This window comes from Lichenostomus cassidix, chromosome 8 (genome assembly GCF_008360975.1).
Source record: "Lichenostomus cassidix isolate B80296 chromosome 8, HeHo_3.0, whole genome shotgun sequence".
In the NCBI taxonomy this organism is placed as follows: Eukaryota; Metazoa; Chordata; class Aves; order Passeriformes; family Meliphagidae; genus Lichenostomus; species Lichenostomus cassidix.
The window spans coordinates 29,841,216-29,859,150 of record NC_139489.1 but is presented as its reverse complement, the minus strand read 5'-3'; the positions used below and the strand labels follow the sequence as shown (position 1 = coordinate 29,859,150).

General features: G+C 47.0%; 1 protein-coding gene and 1 long non-coding RNA gene across 2 annotated transcripts in view; both read right to left on the bottom strand.

Moving 5' to 3' along the window:
• The window catches only part of COLGALT2 (collagen beta(1-O)galactosyltransferase 2), a 52,745-nt gene extending 37,877 nt beyond the window's left edge, over positions 1–14,868 (bottom strand). The window contains exon 1 of the mRNA XM_085068702.1: positions 14,537–14,868. Within this exon, the coding sequence (XP_084924828.1) occupies positions 14,537–14,790 (254 nt within the window). The 5' untranslated portion in view covers positions 14,791–14,868. The remainder of the gene's footprint in view (positions 1–14,536) is intronic.
• On the bottom strand, positions 4,747–6,130 carry LOC146434243 (uncharacterized). Its single transcript, XR_014853875.1, has 2 exons — positions 6,008–6,130; positions 4,747–5,560 (listed from the first exon to the last, which is right to left on the bottom strand). It is a non-coding gene; the product is annotated as an uncharacterized LOC146434243 (long non-coding RNA).
• Positions 14,869–17,935: the final 3,067 nt, after the last annotated feature.

Genomic DNA, 17,935 nt, shown 5'->3' with positions numbered 1-17,935 from the left:
ATACGGGCGCGCTGTGTGATGAGGGCAATCTATTTGCTCCATGTGGCATCAGTGGCATGGTGGGTAGAGGGAACCCTTCCCTTGAATATCCACCCCAGCACTGGCAGTCGGGGTGCAAGGAGAAGTTGTGTTTCTGTGCCGATCACCTCTGAGGCGGCTTGGACTCTTTCGTAAGCTGCTAAGATTTCTTTCTCGGTGGGAGTGTAGTTGACTTCAGACCCTCTGTAATTTCGACTCTAGAATCTCAGTGGTCGATCTCGGGTCTCACCAGGCACCTTCTGCCAAAGGCTCCAGGACAGACCATGGCTTTCGGCTGCAGAGTAAAGCACATTTGTTACCTCTGGTCCTGTCCTGACTGGTCCAAGGGCTACCGCATGAGCAATCTCCTGTTTGATCTGGGTGAAGGCTTGCTGCTGTTCAGGGCCCCAGTGGAAATCGTTCTTCTTGCGGGTTATGAGGTAGAGAGGACTCACGATCTGGCTGTACTCAGGGATGTGCATTCTCCAAAAGCCTATGGTGCCTAGGAAAGCTTGCGTCTTTTTTTTGTTGGTTGGTGGAGACATCGCGATGATCTTATTGATGACCTCAGAAGGAATCTGACGCTGTCTGTCTTGCCACTTTACTCCCAGGAACTGGATCTCTCGGGCAGGTCCCTTGATTTTGCTCTTCTTGATGGCGAAACTGGCTTCTAGGAGAATTCCGATGATTTTCTCTCCTTTCCCAAATACTTCCGTTGCTGTGTCCCCCCACACAATGATGTCATCAATATACTGCAGATGTTTTGGAGCCTCACCCTTTTCCAGTGCAGCCTGGATCAGTCCATGGCAGATGGTGGGACTGTGCTTCCACCCCTGGGGCAGTCGGTTCCATGTGTACTGCACACCTCTCCAGGTGAAAGCAAACTGAGGCCTGCACTCTGCTGCCAGAGGAATGGAGAAAAAGGCATTGGCAATATCAATGGTCGCATACCACTTTGCTGCCTTGGATTCCAGCTCATACTGAAGTTCCAACATGTCCGGTACAGCAGCACTCAGTGGTGGTGTGACTTCATTCAGGCCACGGTAATCCACTGTCAGTCTCCATTCTGTTGGGGGTTTTGTCCACAAGAGACTGGGGCAGTGTTGTACCCAGATGAGCTTCCTGAAGTGGATGTTTCTGTTTTCAATTCACGTACCCGGGCTGCTAAGGAGGAGGTGGGTTTCCTATCTCACTTTCTCATGTCTTCCCCATGCTCCTGTAGGAAAAACCAGAGGTCACGTCATGGAGTTTGTCTTCTTTCCCTGGCTGGGGGACATCTGCTCCTGATGGCAGAGACTCGGGTTGGTTTTGGTGTGACATGGAAAACTCCTTCTTTGAACTCTTTTTTTAGTTTCTGGAGGCTCTCTTCAATCAAGCTCTGGACTTGCTTGGCCAGGTTTGTTTCCACTGATGAGACCTGAGTGCATAGTGGAGCGGTGACAGTGTCTTCATAAATTCTCAGTTTTTTTGTTAACACGCCCACCTGGTCTTCGCCTTCCCTCCACTGCAGTGTTGCCAGGTAACGAGAGTATATCTCTGGTCCGAGCCGCGCGAATCTTAGCCACATTTGTGAAGTGCACTGGACGTTATCTGGGCTCTTGGGGAATCACTCGTTGTCCGCGAAAATGATCTCTAGCACGGCCAATTCCCTCAGGCATCGGATACCTTGTTCTATTGTGTTCCATTTTCTCTGGTGCATCTGGAGGTCTTCTTTGCAGAGGTATCTGTCCCGTACACTCGCCAGCAATCGCCGCCAGAGGCTGAGAGTTTCCTGGGTTTTCCCAATCCCCTGGTCAATGACCACATCCTGGGACAGGGATCCCAGTTGTCTGGCCTCACTTCCGTCCAGAATGGTGTCGTTAGCTGCGGCGTCCCAGATGCGGAGCAGCCAGGTCAAGATGGACTCGTTCGCCTGCCGGGTGAATTCCCTCCGTAGGTCACGCAGCTCCCCCAGGGATAGAGAGCGAGTGATGATCTCTGGCTCTGTCTCTTCTGCTTGGTGAGATGGTCCTGCCGCATCCTCATCGGTCGCTATGCGGACTGATTTGCTCTTTGATTTCTTTTTCTGGACGGGGGCAACTGCTACCGGCTTTAACTGTTCTGATTTGGTGATGGTCTGTGTTGAGACGTCGACTGCTCTTTTGGTTCTTTTCCTCTTGCCTGCTGATTTGCTTCGCTTTTCCTCCTCAAGAAGACAAAGTATTGTTCTATTTTTCAGCATGAGGTACACGGTGCTGGTCGCAGAGAAAAAAGAAAACAGAACTAACAGGAAGAGTATGCCATCTTTAGCATCCAGGGAGAACTCAATATTGTCAAAGATGGCTGTGCCTGGCCTGAAATGCTGGAAGAAACCGCTCTCTCTTCCTAGCCCCAGAGGGTGGGTGCGATTGCTGAGGAGGTCCCAGACGGAGCAGCTCAGGTTAGGCCAGGCAGACAAAGTCGAGTATATATACCGAATGGTGTTCATCGCCTCACAGGTTACTATGCAATAGGCATAATAAACCAATAGAGCAATTTTCATGCCATGCCCTGATCGTAACAAGAGCAATACGACGGGCAGATAGTTTCCCATTTGAGGAAAGATATAGAGAGCGAGATAAAGCACCCATATAGATAAGCTGAGCATCATGGTGATAGGATTTTTGAGTTTCCCCAGGTCGTGCCTCACGTTGGGCGCCAAAATATGTGTTGGTTTGAAAACAAACCAGTGGGAGATCACAAGTCAAGACTGAAATTAAAAAAAATAAGTGAAATAATACAAGGAAAAGCACTGACAAAGTCAGATACAACCTAACACCCTGTTAGGGTGGTAGTAGCAGTCCGACTGAAGTAGTCCAGTTGAAGCGGTGATCTTGTGAAGGTCTAGTCTCTAGCTGAAGATCTAGTGGTAGCTCTCGTCCTCTGGGAACCCAGTAGACAGGGCTAGCTCAGGCAGTTTCAGGGCTAGGTTATATCCAGGTGGGAACACCTGGCTCCTCCCTCCTGGGCAGAGCATCCCACAATGGGATGAGATAAGTCTATGAGTCACACGGTGGGTCTCTGATGGCCCATTGCCTGTCATGTGGGGTGGGTCGTTAGCAGCTGGTAACAGCTAACGGATGGCCCATTGCCTGTCATTCGGAGTGGGTCATTAGCAGGTGATAGCAGCTAACGGCCCACAGCTGGAGGTAATAGAATACTTAACTACATCTATATTGCAACCTAGGACAGCTATCAAGTTCCAGGCATTAAAAGTACAGAACTCAAGCAAAAATCCTTCCAGAAACCCTCTGCACGCACTAAGAGAGAAAAGAACGCCAGCTACCCAAGTCAACACCAATCCACTTCCCAACTCGGACAGCACCCAGAATCCAGCAGAAAATTCAGATTTCCAAATCTTCTCACCACAACCCTCTAAGTAACCCCAGTTCAATCCAGGGGCATCACAAGGTAGTAACAGATACTCTACCATCATCAGTCCTTTTCTCCATCTGTAGGATCTGCAGAAGTAACTGGAGTTCTCAAAGTCTTCCCACTTCCAAAACCGAACTCCACTTTAATCCCTCAGGCAGCAGGTGATCATGTCCACAACACATCCAACTGTGGTCCCTGTTGATACCACTACTCCTGACTTTTTAAGCCTGTACAACCCATCAGCAAAACAGATCTTTGAATGTTTAGATTTCCAAGCCTGAAAGCTAACCTCAAGCTATTCCAGCTATTTCTCCCACTGGTAATTCTAGCCAATTCTAGCCACAAATTAAGGAGAAATAAAAGGCAGGCCAGCAGTTCCTGGAGACACCAGAACTCCTTTTAATCCCTCAGTTTACAGAAAAGAGAAATAGTTTGTCTTTTACTGTTTTCCAAAATAAAAACATAAATCTTTACCCTAATCACACAGTTGATATGTTGACATATCTTTCAATGACTTTTTTTTAAATTGGGATTTTTGTTAGTCTAGTGTAGTGACATATGCATGTAACTGCTGTGCTTTTCGCTGAATTGTAAATATATCTGTCATCTTTATGGGTTATGGTGTTAATTACAAGTTCTAGTTAGACGACAGGAATGTAGTTATTATCTTCATTTAAGAAGAAGAATTTGCAAGAGAAAAAAACACACCCTCAATGAACCTCAAGGGGAGTTGACAGCATTAACGTGCAGCGGCCAAGGACACTGGAACACTCCAAGGAAAAGGGAAAATAGCTCCCTGGAGCAGTGCAGCCAAGGGCAAAGCTCAGCTGCTCTGCTCCTACAGCACACACCAAGCCACATTTCAGTTTCACTTACACGCTTTGTTTTTCTAGCTCTCTTTTTGATGCAAAGAGGATGTAACATTCCTGCTTCCTCACACAAGCTGGAGAGTGGTGATGGAGAGAGAACAGTCTTGCTGCAAAGCTTTACAGGTCGTGTTCCCCTTTGCCTCCTAGACAAAAACCGTGGGAACAGAACGCGTTTCTCACAGCTTTTCCTGTCTAAAGTCACACTTCCTAGCTAAAATCTTTTCACGACTTGCCTGAAGCAGGCTTTTGATTATCTAATAATGCAGCAGTCCAACCACAGGAGCTTGCTTAAGTTCATGTAGCTGAAGTCTGGGAGGGAATAATTCACAGATTTGAGATAAAAAGCTGTCTTAGTTTTAAAGACAGGTGTCTGTTAAGGAAGGTGGGATCCTCCCTTAGAACAGAGACTATGACCCCCCCGTCTCTCTGAATTATTACAACTTTGGAATGAAGGGCTTTCAGAAAAGGAAAAGGAATAACAGTTCTTTACTAGTGTCTGTAACGAGGCAAACAAGCAACAACAAACAAAACCAGAAACTCGGTGGCAGCCTGCTCTGGGTGGCCAGACACCCTTCCCTTTGGTGCAGTTACAGTCACAGCCAGCAGGGGCGCTGTTGGGTCCCAGCCGAGCAGGGCAGGTGCGATGATTCCCACGCCTGCAGGGGACGCTGTGGCGCGAGGTCGGGCGAGCCTCCCTCAGGTAGTAATGGCGGAGGGCTGGATGGGGGCGACGGACTGCAGCAGGAGACTTCAGAGCAGCAGGCTGGAACACCAGAGCTGGCTCAACCCGGGGCAGCAAGCAAGACGTGGTAGAAACTCCGCAGCTGTAGGAGGAGCCACGGTGTGTCCTGGCAGCCGGGGTTGTGGGGCCACAGGGTAGCAGAAGAGCAATACGGTCAGTGGCAGGAAAGTCACAGGGCTAGGGAGAGGCAGCTGGACTCTTCCATAGCGGGAAGGGCCCCTGGGTTTCCCCTGGGGCACCCGAGCGGATTGTAAAGGTCCTCCTCAGTCAAATTTGGTGTTAGTAAGGTCCCAGTTCAAACAGCTGCTCTTACAAACAAAAGCTCACCCAGTAAGGAAGAAATGCAGAGCTGGGCTTCGGCGGTCCCAGAGAGCCCTCTCGCAGCACAGCAGCTCAGCTATCCCCTCCGCTGCCCGGCAAGCAAGCGAGCTAGGAGCGGCCAGGTTCTCTCCTCCCCTCACCCCATCCTGGCTACATCTTTTGTCTCTCGTAAGTACCGATAGTTAGGGTATCTTAACAACAGATGGCACAAAATTCCCTAAGAGAAAGAAAACAAAAGAGAAAATCCCAACGTCCAACAAAAACAGAAGAAAAAAAACAAGCAACCAACAAAAACAACAAAGTGTTTGCATTTGTCAGAATTTAACATGTACCTTCCTTGTCATAATTATGAGTTCAAGTAGGAATGCTGGAAAAGAGCCTTTTCCTCCAATCCTAGAAGGGTTTGGATGAGAAGGGATCTTTAAATGTCACCCAGCCCAACCACCCTGCAATGAAGAGAGGCATCTTCAACCAGACCAGGTTGCTCAGAGCTCCATCCTTGACCTTCAATTTTCCCAAGTACCTCGTAAGGACAAGAACAATTGAAAATACCGAAGAAATAACTCAAACGACAACCTTAAATTCTCATTCTACTCCCAAAGGTACAGTGCAGCACCCGTTTTAAGAGCAGCTGTTGAGCCAGCAGCAAAACCAAGATTCTGACCTGCTAACTGAAGAGATAGCTACCTGCTATCAACTTCGGGATCTTCGGCAAACTAATACTTCATAATTAATGCAACCTCATTGTTGCCACTGGGCAAAATTCAAACCAGGCTGCAGCCACACATAACCTTCCCTCTGCAGAGAGATCAAAGTGCAAAACTAAGCAAACAATCAATTTAGAATGAAGGGAAGCCTTCACCGTCTCTGGGGAAAGGTGGGGGGGGAAGCATAAGTATAAATCACGTTTTTCTTCCTTACAGAAAAAAAACAGTCTTAAAAAAACATAAAACCTCCCCAAAAACAAACCAACAAAAAAAATCCCTTTTGGAGGTGAAGCATTACAAAACTGAAGTGAAAAAGTTTAAATGAGCCCTATCATGGCACTGTAGTTCACATGGACTCCCACTATCTTCAGCATGAATTTAGATCCTCATGAGCTCCACGGGGGTTTCCTCATCCAGATCATGATCTGCTTATCTTTAGAACAGGTGTGTCATTCCTATGAGTGCATCCAGACTGAATGAAAGATAAATAGCTGGAAGTCTATTCATTCTATGTATTACAACAACTCAGGCACCAGGGATGATAGAAAGATCTCACCAGCATCCATGTTTTAATAGTCCCTGGAAAAGGAGCAAAGACAGACTTTGGTGAAAGCATATCCCCACCCCAAAACAACACTCTCAGCTTTCATGCTGTTTTACCTGATGCTACATGTTAGTTACATGTAAGTAAGGGGGAAAAACATTGACTATGCATTAAATAGTTGGTCAGAATGAAAGCAGAAGTCACACCAGCCTTCACTCCTGAGTAAGAAGATTTCACTTCCCCAAATGTCTTACTGCTACCTCAAATAAATAACCACTTCTCCCAAAGAAATTAATGAAATTTTGCTTTATAGGCCATTAACATATTTCCAATCCTCTGCAGTGAATTCAGTCTCTGGTAAAAAATTTAGCCTTTTTTTAGCAGTGCCACATCACATCAGTAAGAGGATCAACGCATTACGTTGCAAAACTTTATCACAACCAAAGTGGTTTGCAGAAAACTTTGGTGACTGAACTCCATTTGGAAGCATATACCAGATCCATAGTCAGATGGGAAAAGTTCAGAATCAGCAGGTAGTTATAAGGTTCTGTGTCAACTTTTCCAGAAAGAAAACTGGAGTCATTTTACAGTAACAAAAGTGCTTTGGTTCAAGGACACCAGATGTAGATACACAGACAAATGCATGTGCCTGCACACACAACCAAAACCAATCATTTCACGTTTAAAAACTGGATTCAGGCACTGCATGAGGCAAATTGTACACAAAAAAAAGAAAAAGAAAAAAAACCCACCTTTTTTCTTAACTGATGAGCCTATTAGCAGTGCCATGTGACTGTATGAAGGAGCCGGGCATTTTAGCAGATGGCCATATATTCACCTTGTACAGCTGGGCATTTTGGCAGAGGAGGGCAAAAAATCCACCTCTTAGAGAACACCAAAAATTTCTTATTCCTATCTTTCTCTACCCTGAAATTTTGATGCATGTGGGCCCCATTTAGCTGTAATCGCCCCTTGGCCATAAGTACCATCAACAGGTACAATGCTTCACCAGAATAAAGGAAATGAGATGCACAGAAGTAGACTGCAATAATATGAAGTCTGATACATCATCCCAAAGGAAGGAAATTCCAGGTTCTGACAGACAGCACCCCACATCACCTCAGTCCTCTCTCGACCCTGTAGCCCAGATGGTGCTTGAGGGAGCCTCCTGGGATGAGGGATGACAGCAGTGCTGGGTGATGTTCTGCACATCACATGCATCACAGACCTGTTTTTAGTGAATCTTGACCCAGAGCATGAAGACTTTCAGTCAGACAGGGACTCAGATAAATAATTGCAGGTGTGTGATAATTTACATAAGATATCAAAAAAGCCTTCTGTCTCTGGTTCAGTGCAAATCTCTGTTTCCCTCTCCTCAGGATGGGCCCTGCCAAATCTCTCAGTGACTGACCCCTCTCCAGCTGCACTCAGACACCTGAGGTCTCTTCCTCAGGAGTCTGATGGCAGTGACCAGGCAACTTTCTGAATAGATGACATGTTCCATTTAACAGAGAAAGGACAAAAAAACGGTTGGAACGACAGTCTTTATCCCCAAGGTCTGCCACCCTCAGCCCACATGAATTCCCAAGAGAGTTCTTGACAGCAACAGGCTGCCCAGGGATTGTGGAGTCTCCATCCCTGGAGACGTTAAAAACTTGAACTGAAACAGCGCCGGGCAGCCTTCACCAGAGCTTTCTTTTCGCCAGACAATCTCTAGAGATGCCTTCCAGCACGAGGAGACCCATGCATTAATCCAGCTGGAGTAGGACTGGGAAAGAGGTGCGGGCTTTGTCCCAGTGATAAGAGGATGACAGAAGGAACTGGCCAGGCTTTCCCTGGATCAGACCTAGTCCATGCTTCCGGATTTGCCCAAAATAAGGGCATGAAAAGGCTTGTGTGCCAAGTACAAGTGAAACTGCCCCTTTTTTTAGGGACAAAATAACAGGAGCACTTAACAGCCAATATTGGTTGCAGCTGGTCCTCTGACACATTTCCACAGCTGCATCCCACCTTCTCCACACCTGAAGATGGTTCAGTGGACAGGTTAGTGCACAACCTAGGCAATCTGCAGCCTCAGATGGATGAGGAATCCCAGCCCTGGGGGCCAGAGCAGTCCAGGATGAAGTGTGCACAAATGAACCAGGTGACCCTTTAAAGTCTTTTTGCTCCTACTTTGTACCCATTAAAAAAGAGAAAAATTTTTGAAAACTGTATCTCCCTGACCTTTGAAAACATCCAGTGGTTTATCATAAACAACTGCCTCTGCTATAGAGGTCTGTCCTGCTGTTTCTTTGGGGCAGCATGTTGTTTTACTGGATTCCAGTCTCTAAACCCACCACCTGCACTCCAAGGCACCAGGTAGCCAATGACACAAGGGACAGACATGCAGGTAACACCCATCTCAAAACGTGGCTGCCAAAAGACAGTTGGCAAAATAAATGGTTGTTTTTTCAGAGATACAAAGCATGCAGGGTTCAAATATAAAAAAAATAATTAAACACACACAATGTATTATGCTCACTAGTGCCACAGAACTCTTTACACATTTCAAGACACCAGTTTTATGGTATTATCCCTGTACCTCTGGAGGACTATTTATTCATTTTATGGAATATCTCAGTATTCACATTGCTGTCTAGTAGACCTTAACATCAAGTGTGGGACAAGATGCTCTTTAATGACATCAAAAGGCATCAGATTCTGGCAACTTGTGACCACAGCAGGGAAAAAACAAAGAAACTCGTGCTACCCTGTGCATTGCCATCACACAGCTTATGCCTCTTTTATGGCAGAACTGCTCAGTTTTTAGCTGCAGAGTGGTTTATGTCTTGCTATTCAGACCTCAGCAAGGCACAGCAGTAATTTTCAGTTTCCCTTCAAATGTTTCAGCTGAACAATTTCATGATTGTCCTAGGTTGCAATATAGATGTATTTAAGTATTCTATTACCACCAGCTGTGGGCCATTAGCTGCTATCACCTGCTAATGACCCACCCCGGATGACAGACAATGGGCCATCAGGGACCCACCGTGTGACTCATGGACTTATCTCATCCCATTGTGGGATGCTCTGCCCAGGAGGGAGGAGCCAGGTGTTCCCACCTAGATATAACCTGGCCTTGGAACTGCCTGAGCTAGCCCTGTCTACTAGGTTCCCAGAGGACAAGAGCTACCACTGGATCTTCAGCTGGAGACTAGACCTTCACAAGATCACCGCTTCAACTGGACTACTTCAGTTGGACTGCTACTACCACCCTAACAGGGTGTTAGGTTGTATCTGACTTTGTCAGTGCTTTTCCTTGTATTATTTCACTTATTTTTAATTTCAATCTTGACTTGTGATCTCCCACTGGTTTGTTTTCAAACCAATACAATGATGTCACTTGCTTCAGTTTGCCAAGACTTAGATGAGGGAGAGAAACCCAAACGACCAAAAAGAAAAAAAAAAGTAATTATGGATATTGGGATGGGAACAGTTCTTTAGCCTTCCCTGGTTTTCCATTTTTATGTAATTTTACTGCACTTTGGTGTACAAATTACCTCAGCAAGAAAGTATTCATAACTGACATTTCTTGATTCTTTTATCTCCATTTGATCCTTCTATCTTGATAAATTCAGGAATCTGTTGTAGGTTACTTTACCCTTCTTCTCCAATTTCCCCAGTTAGAAATTGGAAGTATTTAATCCTATTCTTTCTTTTTATTCAATCATCAAAATGCAAGTTCACTAGCAGAAAGGCTCCCTGCAACATCTTGCACAACAGGAACATCACCTTAATTGAAATTCCAAAGCTGTGCTTTGGAATTAACTCCTGACCCCGTTAGTCTATGACTGTTACTAAAACTACATAATAAATAAATTTAAAGTATCTACAAACAGGAAACTGAATCCCACTAAAATTTAAATGACAAGCCAAGTGAAAAGTCAGTTAATTTTTAAAACCTATGTTTTAATATTGCCACGTGGAAGTCAAAGCACAGGTGAGCACATCTGAAATGGATGCAAAACACCAGCGGACAGAAGCAGGAGAGGCAGAGCCAGCAGACTGGAACTTCTGCATTCCTGAGTGATTAACAGTGACCATGAAGATTAAAGTGACCTCGTTGCTCAAATGGAGACAAGGACAGAAAACACAAGGTGTTTGAAAGCCAACACTTGCCTGTGAGTAGTACTAGCCATTAAAGTTTTAAATGATCCGTGTCTCATTGGAGTTTGTCCTCTATGTGGAATTTTTCACATTTGAAAAGTAAACCGTTAAAGAAAATGCTCAGATATCATCAGATAGTTCCAGAATAGTAATATATAAATATGAAATATAATTATTATACTGATGTCATCATCTTCTATTTTCAGCTACAACCAGTTCTTTTAAGTTGAAACCATTCCTTCAGTGGAGCTCTGTTACAGTATATCCTCTCACCTCTCAACTGGGATTTATTCCAGCTTTCCACCTGTCTCACTATCATACACATTATAATTTCTGAAATATAAGCACACTCTGGTCTCAAAACAGGCACAGATTTTCAAGCACAAAGGCACCTAATTACTCCTCCCAAGCACCAACTCATTTATGCAGGCATTCAGTCTCCAGGTTAGTAAGAGATGAGAGAGCAGATGACCAACTAGGGTGAAGCAGAAGATGAAATTACAGGCAACTTTCTTTGCTATACCATCACTTAATCCGAGGCTAAGGAAAGTGTAAGGCAATGTGATAAACGGCTGAATACACACACTTCTAGGCTGTCTACTGCAGCCAAGACGAACCTGCCTGACAAGCAAACACTGTACCTGTAATCTACAGGATCTCAAATAAACACAGTCAGCATTGATAAAGCTCAAAATAAAATCCCACCACCTCATTCCACTCCAAAGAGGGCTGGGGCACACTGACTGCGTAACTTCTTGGTCATTTTTGTCCAAGATAAAGATCCCTTTCTCTCTCTTTGCAGTTCTCCAAGCCCAGCGCAAACAATGCCATACACCTTCCCTGCAAGTTTCTCAGCTGGGCTGGGAGCACAGGGAGCCCTGGGAGAGGCTCAGCCCATGCCGGGGATCACACCAAGCCCAGCCCTTCTGATGAGAACCACGTCAGAAGGACCCTCCATGGCTATAAAATAGCTTGACTTGGCTCCAACAGCCAGGTTTTGTTTAAGGCTCTCCCTGTTGTGGGCACCCAGCACTGGGTGTTTGGGTGCTCTGAGGGGACGGCTGTGACCCTTCCTCCTCCACAAGAAGGGACGACTGTCCTCTCCAGCATGGCTCCTCCACAGTGACATGGGACCCAGCTCGGGTTCTGCGGCTAAAGCAGGGACACTCTGCCATTCCCAGTGGGATGGCCAGCTCCAAAGGCTCCCGGACCACCTATGGCCAAGTCCATCCCGACAAGCGCAGCAGGGCCGGGACAGAAACCTGAGCTGTCCCACAGAAATTCCCACTGGGAAGCCATCAGCACAATCCTGGGATGACCTGGTCTGCTCTCCCAGGCAAGGACGGCTGGGGTTAGCACAGGCCAGGGACCGGCCCAGGAGGCAGCTCGGATGCAACTTCCTGATTCCCGGGGAGGGAAGGAAAGAAGGACGGAAGGAAGGGTTTAACTGCGAGGCCACAGTCCCTCTGTGCCAGCTGGCCCCAGACCAAATGGCCTGCTCAGCTCATTAGTAGCCAGCAAGTCCTTCCAAGGCTGCTCACAAACGTCTTCAGAATTGTCATAATTAAGACCAAAGGGAAGAAGAGAACACAAGGCTGCCCAGTGCACATCTTTTGCTCAGTATCAGGGTAACAAAGCTTAAGATTAATTGATACAGACTACACAAAGGAAACTCACTGCTTGCTTCTAACTCATTATCTCTTAACCCACCTTTACTGTAACTCATAAAACTTCCCCCCTAGAAATCCATCGGAGGAATCCACTGTTGAGTTCCAGCCCTCAAGCTATGCACAGAGAGCATATAGGAGCTTGAGAGATGATGTATGTTTTTAATTTTCAATCTCAACATCTACATTTGGACATTTTAAAATGCTGACATCCTCAAGAAAATGCTGAAGTAGAATATAAGTGCCAATGGAGGAATGCGAGTGCTTAACAAACACCACTCCCCTGCTCTTCTCCTCTTCAGGCTATCCCAGTAACACAGGGACACAGGTAAACCCTGAAATTCATCTGTTGAAACAACTCTGTCTGAAACACAAGATGCTTCCAGAAGTCGACTGAATGGTTTCACTTGTTCTCAAGAGACTTGGTAGATATGCTATGTGAGCTTTCTCTTAGTGTGCACTTTGTGTCCTGAACAACCTCAGCTGTGGAAAAACTCAAGTCTTATTGGGGAGTAGAACTAAACCTCTCCAAGGAACCACTGTCACCCCACAGCTACCTCACTCTCTGCAGCAACTCAGAGCATCCTCACAACTTCTTTTCCAGTGGCTGTGACATTTTAGTCATTCTCATTTTATAAAGCTTGACATTTCCAACAGCAGATTTTCCAGTTTAGGCATGCCTTGTGTCTGCGTGCCCTTAGAACCTTAAGAACCTAGGCATATTTTAAGCTATGTTAAAGTAAGTCCCCACAAACACTTTCACACAATATTGCAGAGATCTTAAGTCTAGTGAGGATAATGCAAGTCAGGTACAGAAAAAAGTTGTAGAGCCAACCAATTACCTGCAGGACTTAAAAAAAAAAATACAAACTTACTTTGCATTTGTGCAGTGAGAGGCATTTCAAGATGCACTCTGCTTTGGTGATCAAGAATGCACTTAAAACTCCCACAAGGTTTTAAACACCGAGTTTAGCTGAATCACAGGCCATGTGGGGTCTGATAATATCTGTTTTTCTGTTACAAGGAAATCTCAACTGGCAAAATTCCTACCAATACAAATGAATGCAGAGTCATGGATCTACACACAGGAGTATGGATTTACCCACTGCCACACACCAGCTTGTGATTCCACACCACACTTGTGTAGCACCCCAAATTTGGCCTGATAGCACAACTTGCTTTGTACACCTGCAATACAAAAGGAAAGAAAAAAAGAAAAGGCAAAGAAGATCCATGCACTGATTATACCAGGCACTGATGTTCTGCAGAGCCCTGTACTTGGAAACAAATTACAGCCGTGTTCCTAAAGCACGCACAGTCCGTTTAATGACACTTCAGTGATGTGACTGGGGGGAAGGTCCTCCACACATTCCTTTAGACAAAGTAAAACTAAACTTTATTGACTTTTTAAGTTAACAGGAGTCTCACCACGGACTTCAGCGATCAGGCCCTACACCACCATGTGTCATTTTACATCACAACTGCACTTTAAAAGAAAATCTGTTTGGGGCCCTTCCAAGCAATCCTTTGCCTCCCAACATTTATGTCAGGTTGAAAGATCATTTTTTCCTTTGTCCTCTTGCATAGGCAGACTGACCAGTTCCTAAATTGCTCTAATTCCTGCATCCCGACCCCCGTTTGACCGCCACAGCTGCCCCCATGCTGCGATTTCTGAATACATCTTTGAATCCATCTTCCAGCCTCCAGCCCGGCAACAATGCTCCTTTCAATGCCCACCAGCACCTACCCAGCCCGCCCGCTCTCCAGCCCTGGTACATCCCGACCAGCTCCCACAAAGCTCAGGATTTACCGGCCGGGAGCCGGCCCCACGCTCCCAGCCGTAGTTCTCCGTGCCTGTGGATTTGGACACATGCTCCGGCGGTGAATGTTCCCAGGCTCCGGGCCAGCTTTACTGGGATAGCTCATCTCCCCGCGGCTCCCGGCAGAGACGCCGCGCTCCCGACACGCGGGGGGACCCCGGGACGGGGAACGAGCTCCGCTCGGCCACCACAGCCCGGCCCCGGCTCCTCGGCTGGGCGCAGCCGCTGCCCCCCCGCGCTCCCCAGGCGGAGTGCCCCGGTGCCGGCTGTCTGCAGAGACCCTGTGCCCGCACCGACCCCGGCGCTTACCAAAGCGCGATGCGGCTCTTGGGGTAGCTGAGCCTCTCGATGCAGCCCAGGACGTGCGGCAGCGTGTGTGCGGCGTTGCGGGCGAGGATGGCGAGCAGTACGGTGGGCTGCAGCAGCGCTGACTCAGGCAGCGCGGGCGGCTCGGGGCCCGGTGGCTCGGGTGGCTCGGGCGGCTCGGGGGTGGCCCCGGAGCCGCGCAGCAGCGGCGGCAGCAGCAGCAACACTAGAGGGGCCATGATGCTGCTCGCAGCCATGATAGGCGCGGGGCGGCCACGGAGCCGCCGGGAGAGCGGACTCCGGCCCGGGGGGACGCGGGAGGAGGCGGGACGGGGAGGAGGAGAGAGCAGGAGGGGAAGGAGGAGCGGAGCAGCGCCGCCGCCCGCCCGCCCGCCGAGCGGCGGCGAGCCCCGCTCGCTGCCTCCCCGGCACCGCCCCGAGCCCTCTCTGCCACCGTCCCCCAGGTGCGAGCCCAGGGCCGATTGCCCCCCTGCCCCGAGAGGTTGCGATCGGTGCAGCCGCTCAGCAGCTGCAGTAAAAACTGCAAACCCCACATTTCTCCACTCGAGTTGTGGGTTTTACAGAGGCTTTGGGAGTGCTGCTGCTAACGCTAAGACGCCCGATTCTGAGGTGAAGATCTCGCCCTCATCCTTCCCACACACGTAGGGAGTGAAAGTAACTATGAAAACCTTTTTGGCAAACATCCCCGGGATGTGCGTACGAAGCAGCCGCACACCCTACACCCATCCCACGCTGCAGGAGGGATGCGCTGTCCCAGCAGGAACACAACTGAGAGATTAATATCATAAAGTCAAAGAAAGGCTTTGGTTGGGAGGGACCTTGGGGATAATCTCATTCCAACCCTCTGCCGTGGTGCCCCTGCCACCATCTCAGGCTGCTCCAAGACCCATCCAGCCTGACCTTGGACACTTCCAGGCATCCAGGGGCAGCCACAGCTTCTCTGGGCACCCTGTGGGTCGTGGTTTGATCCAGGGCCTCACCACTCTCATAGGGAAAAAATTCTTCCTAATTTCTAATCTAAAACTATCCTCTTACAGTTTAAAGATGTTCCCTTTGTCCTGTCACTATCTGCCCATTTAAAAAGTCCCTCTCTTTTTTAAGCCCTTCTCAAGTACTGGAAGGGGTTCTAAGGTCACCTTGAGCCTTCTGCTCACCAGACTGAATAACCTCAGCTCTCCCAGCATGTCTTCTATGAAGACAGAGAATACAGGGAAGATTTTCCCTGTATTTCATTGACTCACCCACCACGGAAGTGTTCCTGTGAATAGACCGATGTCAATTTAGCATAAAAATACATAAAACATGTTCCAGCGATTAAATTTATTGGGTCATGATCTTAAAAGGGGCATAGTAATCACAGCTCTTTTAGAAGTTAATAGGATTTGGGCATGCTAAACCCTTTTCAAGATGAAATCTCTAATTAACTCTAAGGGCTCCATGACACCGCATTTGTGGTCCACTGTGGGTAGGAAGTTCCTCCAAGGGGGACAGACATACTTTGAGCAGGCACATATGTTGGCTGTATGCTTGCAAGACTCAAATAGAAGTAAACCTTTAGCAAGCAAACAATTGTTTAATTATCCATAATCTCATTGTGACTTGCTTGCATCCAGGTAGTGTGTATATATATATACACACACACACACACACACACACACATATATATATATATATACACACACACGCACACACATATGTATGTATAGGTAATGTCTGCTCTTCTTTGCTTACAGAACCTAATTTATCACCCACACCAAATTATATTGCCTCAGTTTCCCGATCAGATGACATCCCAAAAAGCTAACACAAAAAGGATCATCCTAGGAAACTTCAGTAAAGAATTTCCAGAGGTCATAGAATCATCCACACTAAAAGTTGAGAAACTCCCTCAATTTGTACACATCTTCCTGAACAATTAGTGCAAGTATGTTCTTCCTGTTTGCCCTTCACGATGCCTTTATAATTGTCATTCTAGAATGATACATTAATGAGGCTTTTCTTCCATGGTTAGTTTGCCACATGTAGCTTTTATGCTTGGATTCATTCACCAAATAGAAGGAGCAGCTTTGCAGCTTGTGCGAGGTGGTAAGAGTTTCGCAGGAGCCAGCCCAAAGCGCACGCACGGAATTCCGCCGCCGCCCACGGGACCGCTCACTTTTGGAGGGTGGGGACTAATGCTGCTGAATTATACTCCATGTAGAGGGCTGGAAGCCGGCATTTTCCATCCACTGGACACTCAAGCTGGGTCACAGTCCTGGTTTTAGGAGATTTCAACAGACATACGCCCCTCCTGTGCCTGCCTTTGCCGGAACTCCGACTGTGCAGCTCTTGATGTCCTCAGTGAAACCTAAACTACCTTCAGCTCTTATCGGAATCCTCCCTTCTTTTCGTTTTGTGAGCAGCATTAGAGCCAAAATGATTTTCTGGGGGCAAATGCAATGCCTCCAGCAGCACCCCAAAGCCAGTAATTTGCTCTCCAAAGTGACGTTCCCTCGCTCACACAGCTCCCTGTGTAGGCTGGCTCCTGTGGAACACAGAAGAGGGAGAGCAGCAGATGCCTGAAACATGAGATGTTCTTCCATGCAGAAGAGAAAGGAGTCAACTCAGCTTAATCTCTCACTCTCAGCTACACAGCGTGGGGCAAAGTTTGGAGAGCTCAGGTAAACGGTTACCCTGACAATTCGTGTCATTCCAACACCTATAAATGTGAATGACTTTATGTGCACACACAAAGGAATCTCCACACATTCTGTCTTCTTTACTGCTTGAGAAAATTATATCCTGTATTTTTTTTTTAAGCCCAGACTCCATCCTGCTGTGACAGGACAATGAGCCACTCTGTGGTGAAACATTCTGGCTTTGAGGAAGAAATGGCTTTTTGCAGATGCAAGTCCCACAGAAATAAATTTAAGTAATTTGTTTCAGCCTTCTCTAAACATCCAGGGCAAACAAGAAGATTCCAGCTATGAGAACTGTCTCTGGCACTGGCATGATTCCCTCGGTTTGGCAGGTGACAAACTCTCTGAGGCAGCTTTCTTCTAAATCAGACTTGTTTCCCACATTATAGAAAACAGAGGTTCCATCCTGCTGATAAAAGTGTATCTACAAGAATCTACAGATGAGTATTTCCTTTCACTTGCTTCTTCACCTCTGATTGATCAAATTATTTTCCCAGCAGTTGAGTGAACCACTGTTGCCAACTCTTCCATGAAAGTCTTGGAGACTGGATTTTTTTTATCCCACTTATTTATTTGTTTGTTTGTTTGTTCATGCTGTGTGCAAGGAATTGACATGCTGGCTAACACAATGCTTTTTAATGAGCCAACTACCTCAAAATTCCTTGAATTAGATTGGCCTAAATATGACTTCCTATGGCTACAA